Here is a 26972-nt window from a genome sequence, read left to right as displayed (position 1 = left end):
TTTTTCGGATCAGAGGGGCAGGAAGGAGTGCCAGCCATGGGGCAGGTTTATTACCCCCACTACGGATCAAAGTCCGGGACGGGGGCCTCTGGCCAACACCGCTCTTTCTGTCGCTCGCTCGCTCTCTGTCCTCGTCCCATTCAAGTCTCCTCCATGGGCTGCTCTGGCTGTCATGGACATCGGCGTGATTAGCGGCTCGGTGGTTTGACCCCCAACCCCAGCCCAGATTCAACATGAACATCCCACACTACCATCCAGAGCAGGCCCAGTCTATGGGCCTTCATGCCTTGGATTACGCACCGGACCTCCGTACACTTGAGGGACCTTCAATGTGTGAGTACTGACTGGAAGACGATGGCTTTGGAGTGGTCACAATCTGATCTGGACAGGCCTGGTGGTTTGGGTTCTAATTGTCTCTCTTATCTAGTGAAGTGTTTGCTTTGCCCCACTTTAGGTGATTTTGTGTGAAGGTGCGTGGAAGTAATGGCTTAGTAGCATTGAGTGAGTTCTGTCACTGCTTTTTATCTAAATGTGCAGTAAGTTCAAGACATCAAAACATCATACAGCAGGAGAGAGCGCATTGTCCTATGCACTGTGGCTGTGTGCAGTATTCTACACAGTGGCACAATTTTTGCACATATGATTTGTACAAACCATGGTTACGTGGGAGTTTTAAATATTAAATCACTTACAATTCTTTCATCAGTTATAAAGTGTATTTCCCACAATTAAACAGTCAGATTATACAATTGTTTAAAAGACCTAAGAGATTGGTTCATAAATTGTGTGTCATCAAGCATGTCTGTCAAGCTCAGACCATGGGAATTACATAAGGATTATTGTTCCGAGCACAGATAGTCAGTCTCTTTGATAAGAGACTGCTAATGCAATCCACTCATTTTCCAACCACATGACCCAGATAAATGACCCTGACCATAAGATTCGTGACTCATGTCGATTTTTACAACAATTACCGGTAGTCATCCTCCAGTATCGTTATGCCAACCACACTTCTTTTGTTTTACCTCTTACAAAACAAGACTCAGAAGTTAGAGGCCTTTGTGTTTTTGCCATCACCAAACTTGCTGGACTTTTATATTGGACACTTTTTAGTATATGTAGTTTCAAAGAGAACCGATTATCATACCACACCAGACCATACCATTTATATCATCCCCGGAATTATTTTTACCAAACCTCCTTAAAAAGTTCCATTGGTCTTCAAAATATACAGAGCATGCTGACCACAACATCGACTCCTCTTTTCTCCCTCCAATATTTGTTTATTTATTTATTAAGCAACCTGTTTTCATTAGTCTAACTCCTACCTGTCCTGGTCTACAGCCCAGGAGCCCAAGGTGGAGCCAGGCCAGCAGCCCAACCCTGAGGAAAGATGTCCAGTGTGTGGGGACCGCGTGTCGGGCTATCACTACGGTCTGCTCACCTGTGAGAGCTGCAAGGTGCTCCTACTCTCCAACACCACTACACCTCCTACTCTGCCTGTGTGTCCGCACCTACTACCACAAACTACACCCCCTACTCTACACCTCCTACTCTACACTGCTACACCTCCTACTCTCCACTACACCTCCTACTCTACTCTACACTACACCTCCTCTACACCTCCTCTACACCTCCTACTCTACACTACTACACCTCCTACTCTACACTACACCTCCTACTCTACTCTACACTACACCTCCTCTACACCTCCGCTACACCTCCTACTCTACACTACACCTCCTACTCTACACTAGTATAAGAGTATAGTATACCTATAGTAGGTATACTACTACACCTCCTACTCTACACCTCCTACTCTACACTACTACACCTACTCTCCACTAATACTTCTATTCTACACAACTACACCTCCTACTTTACACTATTAGTACTACTCTACTATACACTACACCTCCTACTCTCCACTAAACATCTACTCTTCTACAGTACTACACCTCCTATTCTACACTACTATACCTCCTACTCTACTTTGGTCCCTATCTCAGCGATGTAAAACACATGGTCACTGGTGAATAGCTTAGGGTCCAGTCCACATTGGGGGTGGTTTTGTTATCAAACATTATCAAACATCGGGCACCTGGTGCAAAAACGTGGTTCTTATGTTTCTTAATCAGTCATGGGTGTGTTTTGGGCGTAACATCCCTTAAACCAATGAAAATGACATCTGTCATTCCCTTAACAGCAAGCAGTGCGACTTCAAACAGTGCATCGGTATTTTGATAGTCAGAGGCGGATTTGAATGAATCTGCTTGCACTCGAGACCATTTGGAACAGGTATTCCACTATGCCATGCTTTACTAAAACCTAGCAGAGTATAGCCTACATGCATCTACACTCGTCTATTATTTGAACTAACTTCACCGTGGTGTCACTGTCATAGTCAACGACAAAACAGTTATACACAGGGAATTACTTTCACTATTGACTGACAATGGGTTACTATAGAAAACAAAGCCTGAAAAAAGCAACACCAATAATGTTCAAATGACTGAATAAAAAACCTAAGGACATTAATCCTGCAGAGGAGTTACTGCATAAATCTTGTGACAGTGCAACTTCAGCCGTGCTTCATATGCAACTTTCGCTATAGACCAGGTTTTTCTTGCGTAATGCTTTTTAGATAGTGTAAGATAGTGATTTTTAGGGCGTTTTCACACAAACCTCATTTGGTCAGGACCTTCAGACTTTTCAGTTTGGTCCGAACCAAAATTGTAGGTGAGAAAGGTGCCACGGATGGACCACAGTCCGGATCAAAAGACCAAAATTTGGTCCGAATTAAAGAGGTGGTCTCGGTCCGGATCAAACTGAACCATGGTTCGGTTTGTGTGCAGTATGAAAACACTTTTTGGATGGTTCGGACTTTTGGACCAATTACAGGAGGTTGAGGCAGCTAGCCACCAAATAATGGATAATAAATAGCCTAAAATGAGCCGCGAATGCACACGGGGAGAGGAGATCATATAGCCTAGCCTATTTAGTTAGAATTTGAATTAGAAGTCTGACAATTTGGTCTAAAAGTCAATTACAACAAATGCATTAAAATACCGACATCTACAACATGTTTGGAGAGGATGAGAGAGAGGGGATACAAAGGACAGCAGAGCAATGCTATCTGAATTCTAAAGCTTGAAAAAATCTGCGGCAGCAGTATATTAAGGTACATGGAGCCATAAGAAAATAAGGTGCTAAAAATAAGGTAAGAAATCCCACTGAATTGACAACATGTCAACGTCAGACGCATGCCTGTAAACAAACCAATCAAAGGGAGATGCAGCGTCAGTAAGTGGTAATGGCAGGATGCAGGGACGTCATGCAAAGTTCTTAAGTGCACTAGAAAAATTGCAATGTGAAACCATTAACTAACCGGATCAAATCTATTCAATGTAACTAATCACAAACGTTGGTTCGGACCTTGGTCCAGACTTTCAGGTGTGAAAATGCCCTTAGATAATGCGCCAGTCCACACCTTATGTTAATTGCCACACCCCTAAGCGCATTGTTCAATAAAAGAGACAGGTATGGGGAAAATTCGAGTGTAAGATAGGAATATATTCCGTCATGATAAGAATAGCTATGCGCTGGGTTTTAGAAAAAAAAATAGGGCCCTTAATCTTTTCTTTGCCAGTTCTCTCTAAACTTGATAAATATACTAGGCCCACTATTACCACTACTACTACTGCTATTACTTGTGTTGAATGTTCAATCAAACTATTGAGTGAACATTATTTTGAAAGATGTGCTCTTTTAGTTAAAGTGGTTGTCCAATATCATTTTGGTCAACATCCTAGATTAATATCTTAGAATATTATTCTCGCTCAAAGATGTTTGTATTTTCTGAATAGAGGTACATTTATAGCATACATTTTCACGTTTATTCTTCTTCCAATAGTTACTGTACATACAAATAAAGCAGCACCATCTAATATTATTAGTAAGTAAATGCTGATATTCCCTTGTAGAAATGGACAGACGCTCATGACTTAAAATACATAAAAATACATAAAAGTTAAACATCCCTGAGACTTTACATGTTGCACTACGTCCTGCTGTTCCCTCAGGGCTTCTTCAAGCGTACGGTGCAGAACAACAAGCGCTACACATGTGCGGAGAGACAGAGCTGCCCCATGGATCCTGCCCAGAGGAAGAGATGCCCGTCCTGCCGCTTCCAGAAGTGCCTGGCTGTCGGCATGAAGAGAGAGGGTGAGCCAGGCGGGCATGGAGTCTTTTAATTACACAGCAGACACAGACATCCTTAAAGGAACACGCCACCATATTCATCGTCTCCCCGAGAGTTAGAGAAGTCAGCAAAAGCATTGTTGTCTCTGTGCATGCATTGCCAATGTATAGGTTAGGTCACATAGTCTGAATCTAATCAACAACAAAAACACATTGCATTTAGGAGGAAAAAAAGATCGGTTTGGTACGTGTGGACTAGGCCTTATATAGCACTTCTCAAGGTACCCACTTCTCAAGGCTTTTAAGTGCCCCATGTGGAGTCCCTCTGCTTGTGTCTGTAAAAGTGATGAGATATAACGGTGTGCTGAGACTGGCTAAGGGGGCATGTCAGACAGGTCTCTGAAGTCTAGCATTACTCATTACACTCTCCCTTCACTTTCCCTCAGTTGACTTATCAGAGAGCTCATAAACTAGCGCAGCTGCAGGCTACAGTGACCCAGATAAGGAGCTTGACGCGTTATGGTCTGAAGTTGTTCAAATTCTCTCTCTGCATACAATGCGAGGTCACTGAACTACTAGAAACCATAAAAAAGTAAAAATGAAAACATGCCAAGTATAGATTCATAGGTGTGTGTGTGTGTGTGTGAGTGAGAGAGAAAGAGAGAGAGAGAGAGAGATTGTACATGTTGTACAGGTTAAGGTTAACATATTGTTGCTTTTGTAATGTGTGTGTGCTGTCCCTCTTCACAGCTGTGCGGGCAGACCGAATGAGAGGAGGACGGAACAAGTTTGGCCCTTTGTACCGTCGGGACAGACAGCTGAAGCAACAGAGAGGCGTTTACAACCAGCACAACAACGCCCCCTACAGGATTAAACTGGAATCACAACCAACTCAGCTGACACCACTGGCCCATGACTTTCACCGGCTGCCGGTGTCCAATCCCGCACCCGCCGCACTACACCCGGACCCTTACCACCTCCCACAGCCACACACCCCCTGCATGGCTCAGTCCGAGTTCCCCATGCTGCTGGACTCTTCCAGGGAGAGAGTGCTGGCTCCCCCTGCCCACTCCTCTTACGCCAGCCTCTACCACCACCCCCAGTTTCATGGGTGTCCCCTGGAGAAGAGGCCCGTCTCATACAACTGCAACCCAGCATGCATGTCGCCTCCCACACTTCTGCCCATCCTCACCCCTATGTCGGGCACACCAGCGGGCACCCTGACACCAACCTCCACTCCGAGCTCCACGCCCACGCCCACGTCCACTCCCAGCACGCCCACGCCAGGCCCAGCCACTTCTCATCCTCTGCCCTCGGAGGGCTTCCTGGACGGGCTGCTGCAGGGTGAGCCGGATGAGGGCCAGCTGTGTGCGCGCGTGCTAGCCAGTCTGCAGAGGGAGCAGGCCAGCCGTGGCAAACACGACCGCCTCAACACTTTCAGCATCATGTGCAAGATGGCCGACCAGACGCTGTTTGGACTTGTGGAGTGGGCCCGCAACAGTGACCTGTTCAAAGAGCTCAAGGTAATGGACAACAACATGAGTGCCCACAGTTCATTAAAGGTGCAGTAAGTAGATTTTGCAGTCCAAAACAAAGATGCTTCAAAGCATTCACCTATAATGTCATTTTGTATACATAGTATTTAAGAAGTTTTGAAATATTTAAATTCATTTGGTGGACTTATTGGACTTTATTGGGCTTTTTCTTTGGACCTAGAAAAAGAACATGATAGCATCTGATGATATTTTTTAAATTTTGGTCTACGGTCTAATATGTGTATTTAGCACAACAAAAAAGTTGCATATTACACCTACACCTCTGGTGAGTGCAGAGAATACATGTGTGTATTTGACACATATGCACAGTGCTGTCATCATCAGGCATCTGTGACAGCTGATATTGATGAGGAGAGCTGACTGTTAGGGAAGGTACACCAAAGATTATACATAGACGGAGCAAGACATTAGAGTTAGGAATGGAATTTTGGGCACGTTTTCATGATCCTCAATTTTGGGCACATTTTCATGATCCTTCTGACCATTTCAGGTACATTTTTAGCATGTTTTGAGCATTCCAGTCTGGAGAAAATCCACAGGTGTGCGCCATAGGTGTGTGCCTGTTATGTTTTCTGCTGCTGTTGGCTGGTTGCTACATATGCTCATCAATACTTCAAAGACAAGCCTCTTTATGCAGACAGGACTTGATCCCCATTTCAGGCCATAGACATGAACTATGATGAACTATCTTGCTCCGCCTATGTATAATCTTTATACATTTGTTAAATTTGTTTATCAGACTATGTTTCATGTCATGTCTGTGCAAACTTACACTACTATCAGTGGGGAGGGGAGGACTCTGGCTGTGTTGGAAAGTCGAGGGCAGGAGGAAACTGACAGTGTAGGCTGACGACTTCCATATGCTTGTGCTGTCCTTGGTTTTGATGACAACGGGCGCATTCAAAAATCACACCGTATTATCCACATTCTCAATATGTACACTCATCAACACTAGGAACCATTTAACACCACTGGTATTGTTATAAACATTTAATAACCTCCCTCATCATCAAACATGCTCTGAATGCCTTATTTCAAAATCTGATACCGCATGGTGCAGTCTACCTTACCGTGATCACAGAACTCCTATAGTTTACCCACCTGTTATTTACCACTACACCCCTGGGCTTACGGTACCGAAAATAAACCAAACTGTGACTTCCACACAGAGGTACGTACTATATTGTGTTTTTTGTGCACCGTTACATAAGGGATAATGTATAGAACGCCGGTCATTACTGGGAAAATAAGTCCCGACAGGGCGAACCGGACCCCGACGCGCAGCGGAGGGGTCTTGTTCCACCCTGAAGGGACTTATTTTCACAGTAATGACCGGTCCTTGCGTCCTTGCGTAGTGATATGAAAGACATTAATCAGAAGCACAAAACCCGTTGCCATTGACAGCGGTGATTAAATGCTTTGCAGGTGATTTATGTAGATTTAACATAGGCCCGAACGTTGGGAAGGCCCATTCATGTGAATGGAACTTTCTGCAGCACTCTGAAGAGCCGTGTAATAAACCCCTATAACTGGTGCCCTGGCTCCCACAGGTGGAGGATCAGATGGCACTGCTGCAGACCTGTTGGAGTGAGCTGCTGGTCCTGGATCACCTGTGCAGACAGGTGGCCTATGGGAAAGAGGGCTGCGTCTACCTGGTCACAGGACAACAGGTACAAACACTGACCCACTGGCTAATGCTCGTCAGAGGCCAGGCCACTGAGATATCCAATGAGAAGTTTGTGTGTGAACTCCAGTAGTGGTGGCAGATGATTTTTTCCAATCCAACATCTAACTACAACAGATAATCTGATCACATTTGATTTGTTTATCACAAAACATAGAATTATGTGTAGTTAATTTCTATTAACATAGAAATAGTTGTCAACAACATTGGTGTGAACATTCACGACTATTTGAGTCTTTCTAAAATTATTCTCTCTCAAAATTCATCATCTATAACATTCTTCCCTGTCTTCAGATTGATGTCTCAACCGTGTTCACTCAGGCTGGTGTCCCTCTGAGCAGTCTGGTATCGCGGACTCAGGACCTCGTCTTCAAACTAAGATCCCTGCAGCTAGACAGGCAGGATTTTGTGTGTCTGAAGTACCTGGTTCTCTTCAACCCTGGTGAGCTCTTAGGGTTCATGCCTCTGGCACGTTTGGCAGGGGTCATGGCTTGTGATTGAAACACCAACCAAAACCTTTTAGTGTTTCTGAATGAATGTGTGCTAATTTGTGTGCGTGTGTGCATGTTTTTTTCTGAATGAGAGTGTCTGTATGCTCGTCTGCCTGTGTTTCATGCAGGTGTGTGTGTCTTTCTGTCAGTGTGTTTACTTGTATTTGCAATTTTGCATGCCTACCTGTTTATGCGTGTGCCAGCATGTGTGTGTTTACTTCTCCACATGCCTGTGTGTATCATGCGTCCCCCGTCCCAGACGTGAAGTCGGTGCAGGACCGGGAGCAGGTGGAACGCACCCAGGAGCGAGTCAACCGGGCCTTGATGGAGCACACGCTACGTGCGCATCCCAGCCACTCGGACAAGTTCGGCCAGCTGCTCCTGCGGCTGCCTGAGGTGCGCAGCATCAGCCTGCAAGTGGAGGAGTACCTGTACCAGCGCCACCTGCTGGGTGACCTGCCCTGCAACTCACTGCTCACCGAGATGCTCCACGCCAAGCACAATTAGAGCTACTCACCACTGCTACACACCCAGAGATTGTCGTCCATCTGGGGCCGTATTCACAAAGCCTTTTATCTTACCACTAGGAGTACTCCTAAATCTCACTAAAAGATTTTAACTAGGAGTTTTCTCTTAAAAGTTATTCACAAAGCCTTTCAGACCTACACTTAGTAAGGAAAAATGACAACCTCTAAACTAGGAGTGAGTCTTCGCAAAGTCCTTTTAGGCAAGTCCCTCCACTCAGCGGCCATTTGACAATGCTTTTTGGGCACTCGTCGGGAATCCATTTCGGCAGAAATGCGCGTACGCAAGGCTTCACGACACCAATCTTGCTCCAGCGGCGAGATCACAACACATGATTGGCACGATGTCTTCACAACACACCATATGATTGGCTCAATGTATTCACATGTCAACGTTTTGCCGAGAAAAGGGTGGGATATATGTAGACAACGGCCATATTGGCGTGACAAACTAGCCCCATGCATTTCTATGGAGTATTTTTTGAGTGCTGTGTCTCCACATTAGAAAGCAAAGATTCTAGAACAGAGCAAGATAGATCAGTTACGTCATAGGCATGAAGTACGCTCTGAGCCCGACAGGGCGCCATTTTGGTAAGCTCAGCGCAACATTTCATATACAGTTCCAATTCTATGAGCCCACCTGAACAGCTGTTTTTAACGTTGCCAGCTGTTTTTTTTTTTTTTACTCGGTAATGAACTGCAAGAACTGACAGTGTGAAAGGCCTGATTTATCTTTTTCCAAGTTTACACTGAATAAGGAGAGGTAAATAGGCCTATTATTTAGACAGAAGTAGCTATTGCACTGGTGAATAGATCACATAAATTCCCATTGAGAGACTGTATAGCCTACTGATAAGCTAGCTAGCAGGCAAACTAACTTAGCTAACGTTATATTATCACCATTGTTCTTTTTTCTACCTGTAGGCTATACGTTAACCCTTTGTTCACGGCCTGCTTAAACACAGCACATAGGCATAGGCTATTATTATCAATCACTAATAAGGTCAAGATTTCACTCAAGCGTCTGATGTAACTTAAATAAATGCAAATAGTTGGCCTAGGCCAAACACAACCGTGCTTGACACTAATTATTATCTTTTCCATGCAGTCAAAAACTCCCAAATTGTCCTGCTTGCCTATAAAACATGTCTTTGTAAATGGCTTTGTAAATTATGCTACGTTTAATTAAAAAGTGTTTCTTGCGTGCGTTCATTCTCTCATTCCCTCTCCAAAATGTTCCTGTTCTAGGCTGGCCAAGTGCATGAACCCAGCATCGGTGCGCGCGTCACATGAAACACAATTGAGACAATAGATTGACCATATTGTACAACTGCAAAGCCTTACCATAGGCATGTTACATTCATGACATGAAAAGTGGAACTTATAGAACGAAAATGACAAATTACGCAGTCGGCTAAACGTTTTAAACTTGCGCAAAACTGATGAACCCAGCATCGGTGCGTCGCATAAATTAAAACACAAATTGAAGCCGCACAGCTTGACCATTGGACAATCAAAACCTTTCCATAGGCATGCAACGTTTATGACATAAAAAGTGGAATATGAACGCATTTCATCACACCTGACAAATAAACGGGGCTGTGGCCGCGATTTGACTGATTTATTGAGCTCTCAGCGCAGTGCTGACTTGCGCGTCTTTGATGAGCGTATACGAAGGAAAGCCCTCTAATCGGACGGGCAAGACTGACAAGTAGGCCAGCCCGTGGCTACGCGTAGCCTATGTCAAACAGGTGCTTTCTCTTCGACCTCCACAAATTAAGCTACAGTTAATTCCGTAGTCGTTTGAATAAGTTTGCGATTGACAACGCGACTGACAACATTGTGATAAATAGGCATTCTAACTTTTGCAAAGTCAACTTGAATGCATCAATTTTGAACAAAGTTGTGTAGGCTACACCGCGCCAGTTGTAGTCTGCATGAAGTTCTTGCACAAGCCACCGTTTTGATTTCCTTAGGGGAGATGCGGGCTGAACCCGCTTGAGGGAGAGAGGTGCAGGGAGAGAATAGGTGCTCTACGCACATCTCTATGAAATAATGTAGCCTAGACTAATACATATTTTAATATTTAAATAAGCAATCATGGAAACAATAAGTCAATAGGCTAGACAGATATTGTGAGTAGGCCTAATGCAGGAATGGACGTTACAGTTATTCAGTAACTATAACGAATTACTGAAATTTAAATTGTAATGTATTACCTTTAGACTACTTCGTTTCCCAATAAAGTAACGAAATTACAGTAACACGTTACCCCCAACACTGGCCTATTGAACTTTGGTGGATGATGGACAGATGTCAGTGCCCTAGTTTAATTTACCCTCGGAAATAATTCTAGATTGTCTTTATACAATATATTTAACTGGTCTAGACATGGTGTGGTCTATTGGGTTTCACGTAATTTCAAAAATACAGCTTTACAGAATACATATTGTTAACATGTTAGGATCAGCGCCATAGGATTCCCACGGTAGCCAGCGTCTGTGACGACACCTGAGCTTACCAAAATGGCGCCCATAGAGTCATAGAACGTACTTCAACATATCCAACGTATTCTCCTGCCAGTAATCTATCTTGCTCTGTTCTAGAATCTTTGTTAGAAAGTCTCTGGCCTTCGTTGCTATGGATGACGTCATTACTCATGTACGAGCTTGACTGAAGTGGCCACCTTGATTGGCTGATGATTGTAACGGGGGAATGATTCCACCTCCCTTACGATGATGAGTGACAGGTTTCTTTTACTGTCTATGCAGGTGACAGGTCTGAGAATGCGTGCGCTACACAAGTAGTGTGAAGGACGGAAGATGATGAATAACTGAATAAAAAGGCCTAAATGAATAAAGAGTAGGCCTAAGGCAAAACAAATAGCCTAGTAGCCTAATGAAAACAGGCCTACGGATTGATGCAGTATCTTTGCAACATTATTATATTAATCTGTCACCATATGCCTACGTTTGCAAAGATAACATTTTAATATGATTCACAATGAAACGTTACATTTAATTTACATGTTAACAATGAGTAGTTTTGGTTGTTGTTAGTGGCGTTATTGCATCCCTTTTATAAATGCAAAATTGCTCCCCCGCGATTGGAAGCTCCTGTTGCCGCATAGGCAACGCATTTCAAAACATCGCAACTTGAAATGCCACAAAAAGCTGTTTGTGAATAGGTCTTAGTGAGTTAGGAGTCCTCTCGACTTCTTTTAAGCCATCCAGACTTACGTGCTACTTTTAGGTCTAATTGCTTCGTCAATTACTTTTAGTGAAAAAAATTAGGAGTCCTAAAGTTAGGAGTGACACGCCTATTATTTTTAGGAGTTGCTCCTAAATTCGCCAGTTAGGAGGTACTTTTAGCCTTAAAATTATTTGTGAATACGGCCCCTGAAGAGTATTAACCTATACTGACAGAATGTAAAGAATGTAAATACACTGGCCCTCCTGTATCTTTCAGGGGTTGTTCCTACGAACCTGAGCCCAGGCGATATGGCGCCAATTCAGAGGTGAGAGTGCAGGGTTTAAATGATCTTGACAGTTTAAAACCAAGTTAACCAGAACCAGAACCAGCAGTGACCCATGGAGTCCTAGGAACAAGAGTTCTTGGGACCAACAGAGATGGACTGGACTGAACTCTGTATATACTGATGGTCTTCAAACTGTTGCCTTGAAGAGACAGACTGAGTCTCAGTGTCTGTATTAATGCTACATCCTCAGCACTTCACAGATCCACATTTCGAAGGAATAAACACTGCCAAATTATGTACATCCTCTTCACTTGCCAAAGCATACATTCTTTTTGCAAGCATTTGTTGGAAAAGAATTGTGAATAAACTGTTGAAAGGAATGCATACTGTGACAACTAGTGCTCTTGTGTGTTCAATTCATAAATGTTAACAGGATAAGCACTATAATGCATGGGATGAATATTAAATTAAAACCGAAAAAAATTAAAATAAAATAAAAAAAACCAACTCAAATAACCCAAATGCAACACATGAAGATTGATGGGAACGACAGTGAAAAAATAAAGGTGATTAAAAAATTATTTATTCTTTTGATCCAGTCACCTGGGATAATTTTTGTAATCATGAACAATTTAAACAAAAAATAGATATCACTACAGACACTGACATGGCAACAACATAAGAGGCAGTGAAGACACTGACGGTGTCAGGAGATGATAAATGTGAAATTAACAAATAAATGAATGAATGTAAATCTCCACCTAAACCAGAACATAAATAATATCTGAAACTAAACATTAAAAAAACAGATTTTGCTACTCCCTACCCAATAAATACAACCCAGGGTGACAAACTACAGGAAAATTGCACAGAATCCAGTTATAAATCACCTTCACACTCTGATGTGACAGAGCACACACACAAACACACACACACACACACTCAGAGCAATCACTCCACACCATTCATCTGACTTTACAAACTCACCCATCCCAAACCATTAAATGGTGACATTTTGCACATAGTGTTTTAGAAAAATATTAACATCTCATCATGCCGCTTCTATATTCTGTGTTTTTGTTTTGTTTTGTTTTTTTCCATTCCTGACACACAGGACATAATTGTGTCTGAATCAGCTCTACTCTCGTGAGGTGAGGGTTGACTGTCAGGCAAACACTGACAGATCAGGTCAGCTATAGCGTAATATACCATGGGAAGCAATCTTCTACACACTGCCCGAGAGTATGGCAACAACCCGGAGGACAAACAGAGCAGCCTAGTGTTAGACAAACAACAATGGCGCAAACTTGGTCAAGTGAAGGCTCCAGATAGGAGCCAGTCTAACAATCCTGTGCCTACTTATGTATGGATGTTTCTCCATGTTAATGTACCTTTGAGAAAAGTGTATGTGACAGAGCAGATTTGATTTCCAAAATGGAGGACACGTCTTGTTCGCTCAGCACAGGGTTTATTTCACCCTACATAGAGGGAAGATCATCAAGTTTTTTTTTTTATTTTGGACTCGACAGCAACTCATTCGTTCCTTCACTTGGTTTCTCTCTTTCTCTATCGCTCGGTCTCCTTCTCTTTCTCACTCTCTCTCTCTCTCTCCCTCTTGCACACACTCACTCCTTTTCCTCAAACACTCACTCACCCACACCCATGCACACCCACACACTCACACATCCTTTTGAACTAAAACAGCAGGCTAGCTTGATAGCTTTACAAAGTCTCCTCACTTTATACAAATCATTGTCAAAATCAAAAACAATCATCAATAAACAGGATTCAGATGAGTAAATATGAAATCGTTGTCGATCTGCTTCTGATTTTGTTGTTGTTTTGTCTTAAGTCCACCGACGTCACTTTGTCAAGTCAATGCCAGAGTACAAAGCTTGGTCTAATTTTCCAGTAGTGTTGACTATGATTAGGACAGAGATCCTGGGGTAGTTTCTCTCTTCTGATGAAAAACGAACTCTGAAGATCACGGAGGGCATGTAAATACATGAAGATGATTCCGAACCTGACTTTTTAGTCGGCAGATATGCTCTCCTCAGGCCCAGCAAGGCTTGGATGATTGACATGTGTCACACCAACATGTCAAAAGTGCAGCTTGTATAAAGAGGGAAAGATAAAAAGAGAGAAAAACATCACACACAAACACGCACACGCACACACACACACACACACACGTGCGCACACACACACACACACAGATGTCTTCATTGTACACAATGTCGGATCTGCACGGAGGACTGGGTGACTGCAGCAAGGGTTGTCTGGGTCCTTCATGTTATCCTGATATGTAGGCATGGCAGCATGGCTAAAGTACCTGGAAATCGCCCCCGTTGGAAGAGCCGTCTGTGGTATCCCCCCACATCCTGACTGGCCAGTGAGGAGTCAACATCGCAGAAGAAGCCCGTTGATTAGCGATAGTGTGAGGGTGGGAGGCTGGGAAGCCCCACAGTACATTCAGTAGAGAGCAGTGCCATGGGTCATTTCAATGTGGTGGAGATGGTGGTGGATACCAGCACTCTTTCTTCCCAGCTGATTTCTTCCACAGGCTTAAAATGGGGGAACAAGAAGCAGCAAGAGAGACAAAGACACAGAGAGGGAAGCAGTAAAACAGCATCAGTGGGAAAAGAGAGAAGAGGAAGAGTTAAGAGAGGAAGTGACAGATGAGAGGTCTCCCCAGCTTGTCCGGATCGTGGCAGTGGACCGCAGCCTGGTGCCACTCAAAGCGTCCTGTGCTGAGGGAGGGTGTGGAGATTAAGACAGGAGGAGACATGGCAACTAGGGCCTGTCAAAGCCCTTACACTAAGTCAAGAGAGACATGTCCAGCCCAGTCCATCCCAGGATGCATTTGGACATGGTTACTTATTTTTTTCATTCAACAATTTGACATCTTGACATTTGTTTTGTCGTCTGCACAATCATTTCATCGCCTTCATTTTTGGATGTTCCTACATGGGTGTGGCCCCATGTGTGTGAGGCCTGCATTTCTGCCCCTCAGTGAGCCTGGCCTGCAATGCCCTGAGCACAGCAGCAGGGGGTGCTGTAGCCCATGTACAAAAAGGCCAGGGATGACACAGTTTTTTCTTCGAGTTGTCTAGGACTTCAGGTGACCACCGCCCTCTTCCCACCCCTTCACCAGCACGAGCACACCCTCCTCTTCCTCACTGGAGAGAGAGAGAGAGAGAGAGAGAGAGAGAGAGAGAGAGAGAGAGAGAGAGAGAGAGAGAGAGAGAGAGATCCACCTTTTGGAGAATGTCAGGAGCAGAGGATGGGGAGTTGGGGGGGTTGGGGGTTTTGGGGTGGTGTTGGCGTGGTGCTAGGGGGGCTGAATAGAGGGGAGCCCAGGTGGCGAGGGACATCTTTACTTGGGGGTGCTGGGCTTCTTGGGGGTTCCTGGGCGCTTGCTCTGCCACAGATGGCCGGGGATGGTGAAGGCGTCCACGCTCATGGACATGGTCTTGGACGGGATGGCGGTGAACTGCTTGCGGTCGGAGCTGTACTTGAAAATGGATTCCACCATGGCGGGGCTGACCACGCGCGGGCCGATGCCCGTCAGCCGCACCATCTCTTCCGTCTCCGGGTTCATGGTGTAGACCGCCCGGAACTGGCAGCTGTTGTCCCGGAACAGAATCAGGAAGTGGTTGGCGCTGCACTTCTCCATTTCCTGTGAGGAGGAGGGACAGGGTAGGTATGTGAGGAGGTTACAAACAAAGATGGATATATATATTTCGTTTTTTACCATAAATCTACAGATAGACACAGGTGTGCATAAGGAGAAAAAAACACTTGAAAAGAATGTGTTGCACAAGTATCAAAGTATAAATGGCCTTAAGAATGAATGAAATTAACTAAAATAAAGTATAAAAAAATAATACAATAAAAACAGAGATGGACCAAGTGAAAAAAACAGGCCATTGTAGATGTGTTTGTTTGGGAGAAAAGGGAGAGTGAAGAAGTGGAGAAAAGAAACTGGTTGAGCCAAGATGGACGACGTGGGACATGGACAGAATTAAGATTTTAATGGTGGGATCCTATGCACTCTCTCTGGACAGATGAATTAGGAGGGGTCATATTTTCTTTTTAAATGCACAAGAGAGTGGCAGGGAAAGGTGAAAGGTCGGCTATAAGGGCTAGGGGAAGGACAATACCAGGGAACGTGTGTTTGAGTGTAAAGACCAAATCAAAGAGGTCACAGACTGGCCGGTTTCTCACCTCCACTATCTTGTTTTTCTGAGGTTCGTTGACCTTGCCTGCTAGGCAACAGCGGGAGATGGCGTTGTGGATGATGAACTTGTTGGACTTGAAACTGGGCTCCTTGTACAGTTTGGGGCCTGGCATGCAACATAAAGTTTATTGATTTACAATAAAGGCTAGTTTCACTTTTATCAATCCATCTGTAAATATTTTTATGACATTTTGACAGTGAGCATCTATTTCCTAAAGACTGATTAAGTGTGTGTGTGAGACTTTCATTTCACAAATTAGAGATATACCATATACAGTATATCTCTAATTTCAATGACACACATTTATCATGGTTCGTACGTCAGCTTTTAACTTCTGTTCAACTATCGGACGACAGTTCCTTTAAAAAAAAAAAAGACATGAATAAGCACTGCAAAGGAGAAATAAGCACTGTGCAAAGGAGAAAGCACCTGTATACTCTGGAATGGAGGCAGGGGATGAAATGGTGGAGGCGTTCTCCCAGTCCCGATCTCCGTTATGGGTCGACAGTCGACCCGGTGACATCAGCCTTGACGGCGAGTGGGAACGACTGAGGAAAAGAAAAAGAAGAAAGCCGAAAGATCGGTTTAACAAGGGTTGACAAATGTAGCTATCCGATATTCGCTCAACTGCGCTGGATGCTGTTACACCCACCTGGGAGACTTCCTGATTGTCAGAGTCCCACTGTCATTAGCCATAGAGGACAGGTTCATAGTGGAATGAGAGTAGACTTTGTTCAACCTGGAGCCTACAGGTAGAAGAAAAGAGGTATAATACATTTAACATGATTACTGAAAACATAACTCTACAGAAACTGTGGCAGAACAGGACAGATAGCATAGCATAGAATAGCCTAGCGTAGCCTAGCATAGCAACGTACCCAGAAGGCCTTTGGCAGGGCTGCGGGAGAGGGCCGAGTCGTCGTGGAACACGGTCTTGGGGCGCTGCTTCTTGACGCCGCGCACGGTGGTGGGCTTCTGCCGCAGCACCTTGCCCAGGTCCTCCATGATCTTCAGCTGATGCCGCCGCTCGTACTCCTCCCTTGTGAAGACGTCGCGCCGCTGCCGCGTGCGCTCGGCCGAGGGGCTGCGTGGAGGAGGAGGGGTGCTTGGCGTCTGCGGTCGGAGCTCGTCTCCTGATGCCGACCGGCTAGAAGATGACAACAAAAATTAGCTGTGATGAGAAAGCGTAGCTATCTGGGGCTCACTAAGAGCAACATATGGTGACAGTCTGACACCCTGCTGTGTAGCTAATGATCAGACTACAAAAGTTCTCAGCAAAGGTTTTATAGATACATCCTGTGTTAGCAGATGCACAACTTTTGAGAGCCTTGAATAAAAAAAAAAATGCTTTTTTAATAAACTTCTAAAGACAACACTACAATAGAGACCTCAAAGGGGAAAGTATCCATAAAAACAGATTTCATCAATGCCATTAACATCATATCCTCTAGCTGAGCATCAGAGTAGACTGTACAAATATTATGATAGTTTCTAAAGTCCTGCAGTGTGTGTGTGTGTGTGTGTGTGTGTGTGTGTGTGTGTGTGTGTGTGTGTGTCTGCCTCACCTGGCCTCCCTCTCTCTCTCCTGCTCCAGTCTGCGTTTCTTTATCTCCTCGGCTCTCTTCTGCTGTTTCTCCAACAGTGCGGCGCGCCGCTGGGCCATCTCATCCTCCGGCCGGGCCTCGTCCTGCTGCGGGGGAACAATACACACGGTTACACATAACCGCATTACAACATAGACAAACACATACAGGAACAAACACTAAAAACTGCTTTCAGTCCACTGACCTTGAAGAAGAAGCCGACCCCGGGCTTGACCTCGGGCTCGGTCTGGTCGCTCATGGAGTCGGAGAAGGGGTCATTGGCCTGGTCAGCCTCGTCCTCTGGCCCCTCCAGTGCCGACAGTGAGATCTCGATCAGGCTGCTGCGCTTGCCATTGAAGGCGGCAGCGGGCACGTCGCTCTCGAACGAACACTCGGATGGTGCGCCAGAGCTGCTGCCTCCCGTCAGCGGCGCGTGATCCCTCCGTCCGGCGGCACCCGGCGTGGAGGCACCGTCCAGCTCCAGGCTGAAGACACCGCCGTGGTCCCCCACTGCCGAGCCGACGTCCGAGGCCGCATCGTCGACGTCCAGGGCATAGGGCGTGCGTATGTGAAGCACGGAGGGAGTAGGTGTGGGTCCACGGGAAGGGGTGGACGTGGCGTCAGCGGGCGGGAGCGCGGCAGAGGCCGGCTGACCGATGTTGAAAGACAAGGAGCTCTGGTCACGGCACTGCCACGGCGAGACGCGGCGCAGGTGCGGGATGTTGTCCACGCTCTGGGGAGCCACGATGACGCGGGTGGAGACCGGGACCTTGAGGTCAGCCGGCCGCGACGTGTGGTGGTGCTGCTGTTGGTGGTGCTTGGGGCTCTTGGGCGGCGCAGACTGTGCCCGGCGGTGGGCTGCTGGGGACTTGGGCGGGGTGGCGTGGAGGGTCAGCCTCCGCGACGGTGAGGGGGAGGACGAGGGTCGGTGGGGAGTCGCGGGTGGCTCACGAGACACGCTGCGATGGCGCTGGCCGGGAGACCTGGGACTCGGGGGGATGACCCAGGCCTGGGCGCCGCCAGCGGGCGTCTGCTTCTTGTGCATCAGCTGGTTTTGCTGCTGCGCCAGCCGCTGCATGTCGCTCTGCAGCGAGGTGAGCGCCGCGTTCAGCTTGGTCACGGGCAAGAGCCATGCCGTGGCTGCGCCTCTCCCAGCCTCCCCTCTCCTTAGCGGCCGGCGGCGCTTTTGCATTACCGTCCTGCTCCACCAGGGGCCGCTGTGGGGGCTCAGCGCAGGACGACAGGCGGCTCAGGTCCTCCTCTGTGGAGGATGCGCTGACCTCCCCCTTGGTGCCGTCCTCCCCCTCTCCCTCCCGGTCCTTCTTCAGTTGCAGGAAGGCGCTCTTGCCCAGCTGCTGACGGTGCTTGGCGAAGATGGCCTCGATGCGCTTCTTCTTGTGGCCTCATGGTCTTGGCGCTTCCCAGACGGGCCCAGCCCACATCTCGTGGTCACGCCGGTTCTTTCTACGGGGCTCGTTTCCGTTTTCAATGCGGGTCATGTTAGAGGTGGATCGGGCCGCCGGGTCGGGGCGGCAGCGGAGCGGTCAGCGTCAGGCTCCTGAGGTGAGGGGGTCAGCAGCTTCTTCTTCCTTTCGGCGAAGCTGGTCATGCGGACGCCGCTGTCGGGCGTCTGGTCACCCCCACTGCCGCTAAGCCCGGCCGGGCTTGAGAGGCGTGGCCGGGCTGGAGGGCAGTCCTGGGCAGGTCCTCCGGTAGGCCCGAAGTCCACGCTTGCCGCCGGGCCAAGCAGTACCCGAAGTCATCAGCACGCGCTGAGCCCCTCCGCCGACGTGGCGGGTACGAGATCTAAGACGCCGGGCCGGGGGTCTGCGGGGGCTCTCTCGGGGTCGGTGGAAGCACGCCTCGAAGAGGGGGCAGAGCAGCTCAGTGCAGCAGGGCTCCCGTTGTGGCGCACGTTGGCCGGCTCGTCCGGCGAGTGCAGGTAGAAGCCGTCGGGCGCGCCATCTGGGTGCAGCCGCGGCTCCATCTTGCCCTGGTTGTGGATGATCTGCAGCGCTTCCTCGATGGTGGGCAGCTCGCCCGCCTCGGCTTCCCCCTCCGCGTCCAGCTCATCCAGCCCGTTCTCCTCGGCTAGCAGGCACGGGCGCATGGGCGAGGCCCGCAGGGAGGTCTGGGTAAGAAGCTGCCATACGGGCTAATTTGCCCAGCATGTGACATGTGAGGTCCTCGGGCGGGGTGTAGGGCGCCCGCGTCAGGCCCTGATTGGTCGGGTTCAGGTTGTCGGAGCTGACCGAGCGGGTGATGGCGCTGCCCACCGACTTGCCCATGACTACGTCCACGTCGCTGTCCAGACCGAAGGGGATGCTGAAGGACACAGCGGACAGGGGACGGCTGGAGAGGACAAGAAAAAGAGGGGGAGGGAAAGAGAGAACAAGAGAGAGAGGACAAGAAAGAGAGAGGGGGAGAGAAAGAGAGAACAAGAAAGAAAGGGTGAGAGAGGGGGGAGGGAAAGAGGACAAGAAAAAGAGGGAGAGGGGAAAAGAGAGGACAAGAAAGAGGAGAACAAGAAAGAGAAGAGGAAGGAGAGAGAAAACAAAAAAAAGAGGTGGAGGGAAAGAGATAAGAGGAGGCAGGGAGGCACAGAGAAAAGAGACAGGAAAAGAGAAAGTTCCATTCATTTATTAATGAATTAAACTTTACAATTCAGAATGAAGGAACAAATGCTAATAATTCAGTGAAGCATCGTAAACACACAGTGGCTCTTGTACAAAGTGACCATTATGATGAGAGCCAGAGGCTGTTCTTACCTGATTGGTTTCTTTGTCCACGATCTTCCAACAGCTTCTACATGAGACATTGAGGTAGACTGAGTAAGAGAGCCTGATGAGGACACACACACAAAGACAGATGCACACAGCCACGCACCAACAGACATACAGACACACACACAGACAGACAGAGACACACACAGAAATGTAAATACACCAAAATGATTCAACAAACAACACGATGTGTCAAAGCAAGCAAACCAAAAAAAAAAAAAAAATCAAATGACAACAAATGATTCACAGATCCCTAAACTGGGTAATAGAGCCACACACAACTGGCTCAGGTCTACACCAACACAATAGACAGACACAGACAGGGAGGGGGCAGGGAGTCTGCTGATGGGGTGGCGGCATGACGTTTGGCTCACCTGGCACCGGTGACACGGGGGAGGAGATGGGCAGAAAGGGCTTCTTGAACAGGGAGGGAGAGCTGCAACAGAGGACAAGTAGAGATGACATCAACTGAAACAGCCTGCCACCACAACCATATCCAACAGGCAAATATGGAAATGTATCTACAGACACGTAATAATCCCAGTCAGGATTCTTTCAGAGAAACAAGTGTTTCCAATTAGACTGATGCGTACCTGTTCCCACTGGATGTCCCACCATCAGTTTTCCCTGGACCATCTGCGAAACACGAGTCTTTAATAATAAGGATTTACTGCCTGCCATGACATCATACAATTGCGGCACATATCAAATGTCTTGGCCTACACACTTACCGGCCGACTCCATTGCCTGCAGGGGCTGAACAAACTCTGGTTTCTGGATCTCAAACCACCATAAGAGCTCTGCCAGAAAGCTTGAGATGTTCACCTGCAAAGCAGAGGCAACAATACACATGCACTGGTGTTCCACAGTAGCAAAGATGGCACAGTGATGTGTGACATTTCTGATGGCACAGAGGAGGACATGCCAACCAGATCACAAAGAAATCCAGGCAAGAAATACTTATTAAATACTTAATAAATAGATTTTAGAAATATCATATAAAAACAAATAACAACAGCAGCCATTTTGAACTTGCCTATTATTGATGGCATTCAACACACAACAATGTAAACACATTTTGAAAAAATAAGCCTGCAGGTCTGTATGTATGTATGAGTGTGTGTGTGTGTGTGTGTGTGTGTGTGTGAATACGCGTGTGTGTGTGTGTGTATGTGCGTGTGCGTGTACGTACCTGTAGCTGGGGTGGGGCATAGAGTAGGTCCTCCAGCCCCAGGTGGCAGCAGCTGCGCAGACAGCGCTCACAGAACTCACGGATCAGCTGCAGGTTGTAGAGGCTGTCAGCCACCGACATGGACTCCTTCAGACACACCTCTGAAAGCAGGTCACACACACAGAAAGACAGACAGACAGACAGACAGGGAAAGAGAAAGAGAAAGAGAGAGAGAGAGAGAGAGAGAGAGAGAGAGAGAGAGAGAGAGAGAGAGAGAGAGAGAGAGAGAGAGAGAGAGAGAGAGAGAGAGAGAGAGAGAGAGAGAGGGTGAGTATGTCGAGGAATGCAAGTGCTTTCCCAGTGGTCGGGTCAGCATTAATAATAGAGAAGGCAGTTAGACAGTGTAGGATCAGAGCAGCAATGGGGGGAGGGGCAGGTAGATAAGGGTGGGTACGGCAGCAGGGGCAGGGGCAGAGGAGAGGGTGGGGTAGATGTGATGGGGGTTGGGGGTCTGGCTGGCAGGCTGGCTGGGGGGAGATAAGAGCCTTTACCCTCCAGAGGCAGGTCCGGGCAGTAGTAGTGGATAACCGCGCCGATGGCACAGCCGCTGCTCAAGTCCTTCACCTCGTTCACCAGCGGGAAGCAGGGCTTCTTCTGTCTATCCTTCCTGTACCGCGTCTGGAGAAGGGAGGGGGGGGGGTTTGTGCACGTGTTACAATCCGCAGATCAGACCCTAACAAAAGGATCAAGCCCATCCCGACCCCCACCCCGCACACCCCCATTCAGGCAAATTAATTTCTAATTAATCCATCAATGAGGTAAAAAACAAGCCAGACAGAATGTTTGGAGCCAAGACTGGTTGAACTGGTATTGCAGGCGGCACGTGACCAAAAAAACAAATATTTACATGTGATGCACATGCAAACAACGTGGGTCGAGTGGCTAGTGAGGCAGAACCCTTTAGAGGGCGAGGAAGGAATGAAAGACTTCATGAACAAGGCAGTCACACAGAGACGCACAGGCGACAATACTTTCTGAGAAAGTAGTGTAGGTAATGGGAGAGAGAGAGTGTGTGTGTGTGATAGGGTGGAGGCAGTAACAGCAAGAGTATTGTGGGTAGGGAAACTAGGACAGCCAGGTCCCAGGAGAGAGCAGGGCGAGACTTCAGACAGGTCAGAGCGCTGAACAGAGGCAGTTGTATGAACGCCCCTCACCTGATACACACGCACAACACTCACACTCACACTCACTCATCATGACAATCCACTTAAAAGGTGAGGACTTCTGATGTTGCTGGCTTTCTGAGATCCCTGCCTTTGTCCTCATAAAATGATAGCAGTGGATCAACGCGCTTGGCTAAACCATCTGTGAGTACTCTGAATTGAACAGATCCAGTCCAAAACCCAAACTAAAGAAAATGTCTGTTGCTTTGTTTGTTGCTGGCAAATAAACCAACTCCATTTTTCACCTGTCTCACTGGGATAGTCTCCGTTTCCCGAATCAGTCCAACATTCCACGGTGTTCCACAGAAAAAAAACAAAAATAGGAGTTGGAGTGAAAAGGTGGGGGTGAGGAAGAACAACCCTGGGGTTTGGTTCAAGCCAAGCTGTGCGCTTAGAATTGTAACGCTTCACATACTCACTCATGTCCACAGCTCTTCCTCTGAGCCGACCACTCAGCCGCCCCCACTGGACCGTATAAGATTTCTGACCTGACAGAGGGGGGGCTCTCCCCCTCAGGCAGAGGAACCCACCCAACGCAGGCTCATGCCAGAGCTTCAGCAGAGTAGGGGGTGGATGAGTGTGGGGGGGAGGCACACAGCTCTAAGCAATCCCAGCAAGCCACAGCAGCAGTGGCACTCAGCACCAGCAGGGGGCGATAGAGGACAAGAGGGGGCCTTAGAATGGGACAGGAAATGGAGGAGGAGGAATTATGAGGGAGAAAAGAGGACGAGAGGGCGGAAAGCACGAGAGAGACACTTACAGGAACAAGTTTCCAGTACCAGCGGGTGGGACACTGTTAGAGAGGAGCGAAGGAGAGAGGCAAAAGAGAGGAAAGAGAGGGAGAAGAGACAGGAAGTAGGGAAGAGACAGGGAGAGAGGAGGGGACAGACATTAAAGGCCATGGTGGCGGAGAAAAGATTGCGGAGGGAATGTAAGAGGAAAAGAGAGATACTGACTTGCAGGAATAGCGCGCGTGTGTGTGTACGCACGCATATAGGCAAGCAGCTGATTGGCACTAATGGATATCTTAGCTTGCACATTTAAGAATTGTATTATTTTATGAATACTGTTAATTAAAAGTATATATATATATACACAAATGTGTGTGTGTGTGTGCTTACAGAGGGCTGGACGGGCTGTGGGTCTGAGCTGGTGTCTGAACTCAGCACTCCCTCTGTGTGTTCCTTCAGCTTCTGATTCAACTGGAAGCAAGCAAGCAAGACACACACACACACACACACACACACACACACACACACACACACACACACAGCACGTAAACACATGTGGAAAAATGAGCCTGCAGGTCTATTGTAATAAAGCATTGATCCCCCTCCTCTGCTTTGACAAACACTAGCCCTACCCTTGCCCTAATGAAATCTACACACACACACACGAGCAGTGTGCCGCTCCCAGCTGCTGGACCTACCCTGTTGACCCACTGGAGTAGGGGCTCCTCCCAGCCGCTGCTTCCTCCTCCTCCTGCCTCCAGCAGCTCCGCTCCTCTCGTCCGTGCAGTGCTCACCGTCTCCATGGCACCCACCGCCATCAGCGCGTCCATCAGTGCCAAGTGGGCACTCTGCAGCAGACACAAGGGGAGGGAGAAGGAAGAGGGTGACACACACACACACACACACACACACACACACACACACACAGAAGGAGAGTAGACGCAGTTAGAACAAAGTCGACCCGACCCAGTCACCATCGCTACAGACATCAGGGCCCAGCGGGCTAGTCAGCTTAATGGAACAGTGGGCACATCGGAACCGGTGCCGACGTCTGGAGCTGGCCAGGTGGCACAGCGGGCCCAGGCTGGAACACGCCGAGCCGGAACGTTGGCACGGCAACGGCAGGCGTGCGGTACACCCACAACCCACATAACGCATCAGAGGTCTCCAGGGACTGACTCTCATTTAGAGGAAAATGAATGTGGGTGTGTGACTGTGTGTGTGGGAGAAAAAGAAAGAGAGAGAGGGAGGGAGGGAGGGAGTGTGGGAGACAGACTGACTGGGTGACACCAAATAGACTGTAAAATCTACAGGAACAGGAGAAAGAGATGTGACCACTGTCCAACCTGTAACAGACTGACACACAGGCCCCTCTGGCTGTGGGCTGAACATTCAGCTACTCTTAGTGAACCCACAACCTGCTGGGTCAGTCAGTGTGCTGCCAGCTGCCATTGATACTCATTAGTTTCCATCACTCCCATCATTTCACCCCTCCTCTCTGCCTCACTCTCTCATTACTTTGATCTCTCTCTCTCTCTCTCTTTCTCTCTCTGCAGCATGACTCATGTGTGATACACTGCAGGGCTCAGTGCTGCTGCTGCACTGTGCTGCATGCAACTCACCTGGGAGCAACAAGCTCTGCAGCACTCACTTTTCCTGGAACACCCGCTAGTCGATACTGCCGATTTGGGTTTATCTAGGTGTGTGTGAATGTGTGTGTGTATATGCGTGTGTGTGGGTCTATCATTATTCTCAAATCCCTCACGTCACTCAGCCAAGTCACTTTACAGCACATCCGGTGTGTGAGTGTGTGATTAGATTAGTAGAATTACGTACACACACACACACACACACACACACACCTTTGAGTGAGTACAGTACACCATATTCTCAAATTCCTCACTTGCTTTGTGACCATTTTGCCAAGTGACTTATAGCACATCAATATCCTTCATATACGCCCCCCCCCTCCCAATAACCCTTCCACCGGGGAGGGAAAAAGCAGGCAGAGTGTGTATGCGTTTGTGAGTCTACAAGTAGGAGAAATGGGATATGGCCAGTACTCATCACTAGTGTACATGTCTCTCCCACCCTCTTACCCATCCATCCACCCATCCACCCATCCATCCATCCATCCACAACAGAGTCATCTGACAGCAGTTCCCACATATGAAGCCGCCGCCCGAGTCTCCGTCCCTCCTCCATCCACACACAAACAAGAGCTTGAGCACAAACTCTACAAGCAGCCTACACATCTCCAAAGAGGCCCATTAACTTCCACGGTCTTACTGAGTTAGCCCATTACACAGACTCCATCTGAGGCCACCGAGCCCATTAAACCTGCCCAAGCAACACAACCAGCTCGGGCTCGAGCCTCAGAGCGCCTCATCACCGCTAAGAGGGTTAGGTCATTAGCCTCTGTGTCCAGCCTAATAGGCCTGGTATATTAGTCCTGCGCGTGACGAGAATTGCGTCATCAACGCCGCAGGCAGGGGGTGTCGTGTGCCTCCCAACAATTGAGACCGCAAGTCAATAGCGCCGTTCTCCGACGCGTGCAAATGTGCACTGATGAGCATACCACTTCCTGTGTCCCTGTGGACACCAGGGACTGAAAGAGCCTTAAATATCAGGAGTAGAAGTAACAGAACAGGCCTTGATGACAGAACATGGAACTTCTCAGAAAACATGGAAATTCTCAAACAAATATGGCTTTTATTAAAAACCTGATTAAAACAACATTCCGTACTAATCAAATGGGGTGATGTAACATTCTTAATTTCAGGCTATTGCAAAACCTTTATAGTATCGTCATGCAATACTAATTAAGTTGGCGTTTATCTACCCACTGGCCTGCACTTCAGCAGACCAAGTGTGAGCGCAACCCGTCTCTTTTAGGTGCAGTGTTCTCAGTGATGTGTTCTGAGTTGGTGCCGAGGAGCCTGCCTGAATGTGCGACAGCTGAATGGTCATGGAAAAAGAGAGTGAGAGTGAGAGTGAGAGAGTGAAAGTGAGTGAGAGAAAGTGAGTGAGAGAAAGTGAGTGAGTGTGTGGGATCCTCCCATAGACGATGTCCAGGCTGGAGTTTATGGCTGAGTGCTGTCAGGGCTGTCAGGAGCTCCCAAGGACACCCGGCAGGCCAGACTTCCTCTTAGCGTCTACAGGGACGGACAGCAGGGGAGCCAAGCCAGGCCCGGAGACAGACAAGGGAGGCCAAACATACCAACACACACACACACACAGATATACAGACACAAACACGCTAACACACACACAAATACCTTCACAAACACACTAACATACCAACACA

At 47.6% G+C, this 26972-nt stretch overlaps 2 protein-coding genes across 2 annotated transcripts in view; one reads left to right on the top strand and one right to left on the bottom strand.

The window, feature by feature from the left end:
* The first annotated feature begins 17 nt into the window (after positions 1–17).
* On the top strand, positions 18–8550 carry nr5a5 (nuclear receptor subfamily 5, group A, member 5). Its single transcript, XM_048245626.1, has 7 exons — positions 18–333; positions 1345–1460; positions 4083–4224; positions 4951–5723; positions 7307–7426; positions 7735–7882; positions 8191–8550. The coding sequence occupies exons 1-7, from the start codon at positions 234–236 to the stop codon at positions 8436–8438; spliced, it is 1647 nt and encodes a 548-aa protein (XP_048101583.1). The 5' UTR covers positions 18–233; the 3' UTR covers positions 8439–8550.
* A 3944-nt stretch (positions 8551–12494) lies between these two features.
* camsap3 (calmodulin regulated spectrin-associated protein family, member 3) overlaps positions 12495–26972 on the bottom strand; it is a 31620-nt gene continuing 17142 nt past the window's right edge. Inside the window, 21 exon segments of the mRNA XM_048244870.1 lie at positions 12495–14045; positions 14266–15612; positions 16161–16279; positions 16604–16722; positions 16827–16920; positions 17053–17321; positions 17740–17864; positions 17963–18946; positions 18948–19154; positions 19157–19421; positions 19527–19885; positions 19887–20109; positions 20526–20598; positions 20915–20976; positions 21134–21176; positions 21272–21365; positions 21733–21872; positions 22263–22389; positions 23695–23727; positions 24056–24136; positions 24364–24513. Of these exon segments, the coding sequence (XP_048100827.1) occupies positions 15310–15612; positions 16161–16279; positions 16604–16722; positions 16827–16920; positions 17053–17321; positions 17740–17864; positions 17963–18946; positions 18948–19154; positions 19157–19421; positions 19527–19885; positions 19887–20109; positions 20526–20598; positions 20915–20976; positions 21134–21176; positions 21272–21365; positions 21733–21872; positions 22263–22389; positions 23695–23727; positions 24056–24136; positions 24364–24513 (3870 nt within the window). The 3' untranslated portion in view covers positions 12495–14045; positions 14266–15309.

Source organism: Alosa alosa, chromosome 6, assembly GCF_017589495.1.
Source record: "Alosa alosa isolate M-15738 ecotype Scorff River chromosome 6, AALO_Geno_1.1, whole genome shotgun sequence".
Classification (NCBI taxonomy): domain Eukaryota; kingdom Metazoa; phylum Chordata; class Actinopteri; order Clupeiformes; family Clupeidae; genus Alosa; species Alosa alosa.
Note: the sequence above shows the minus strand (reverse complement) of the source record. Positions and strands in the feature narration are given on the sequence as shown.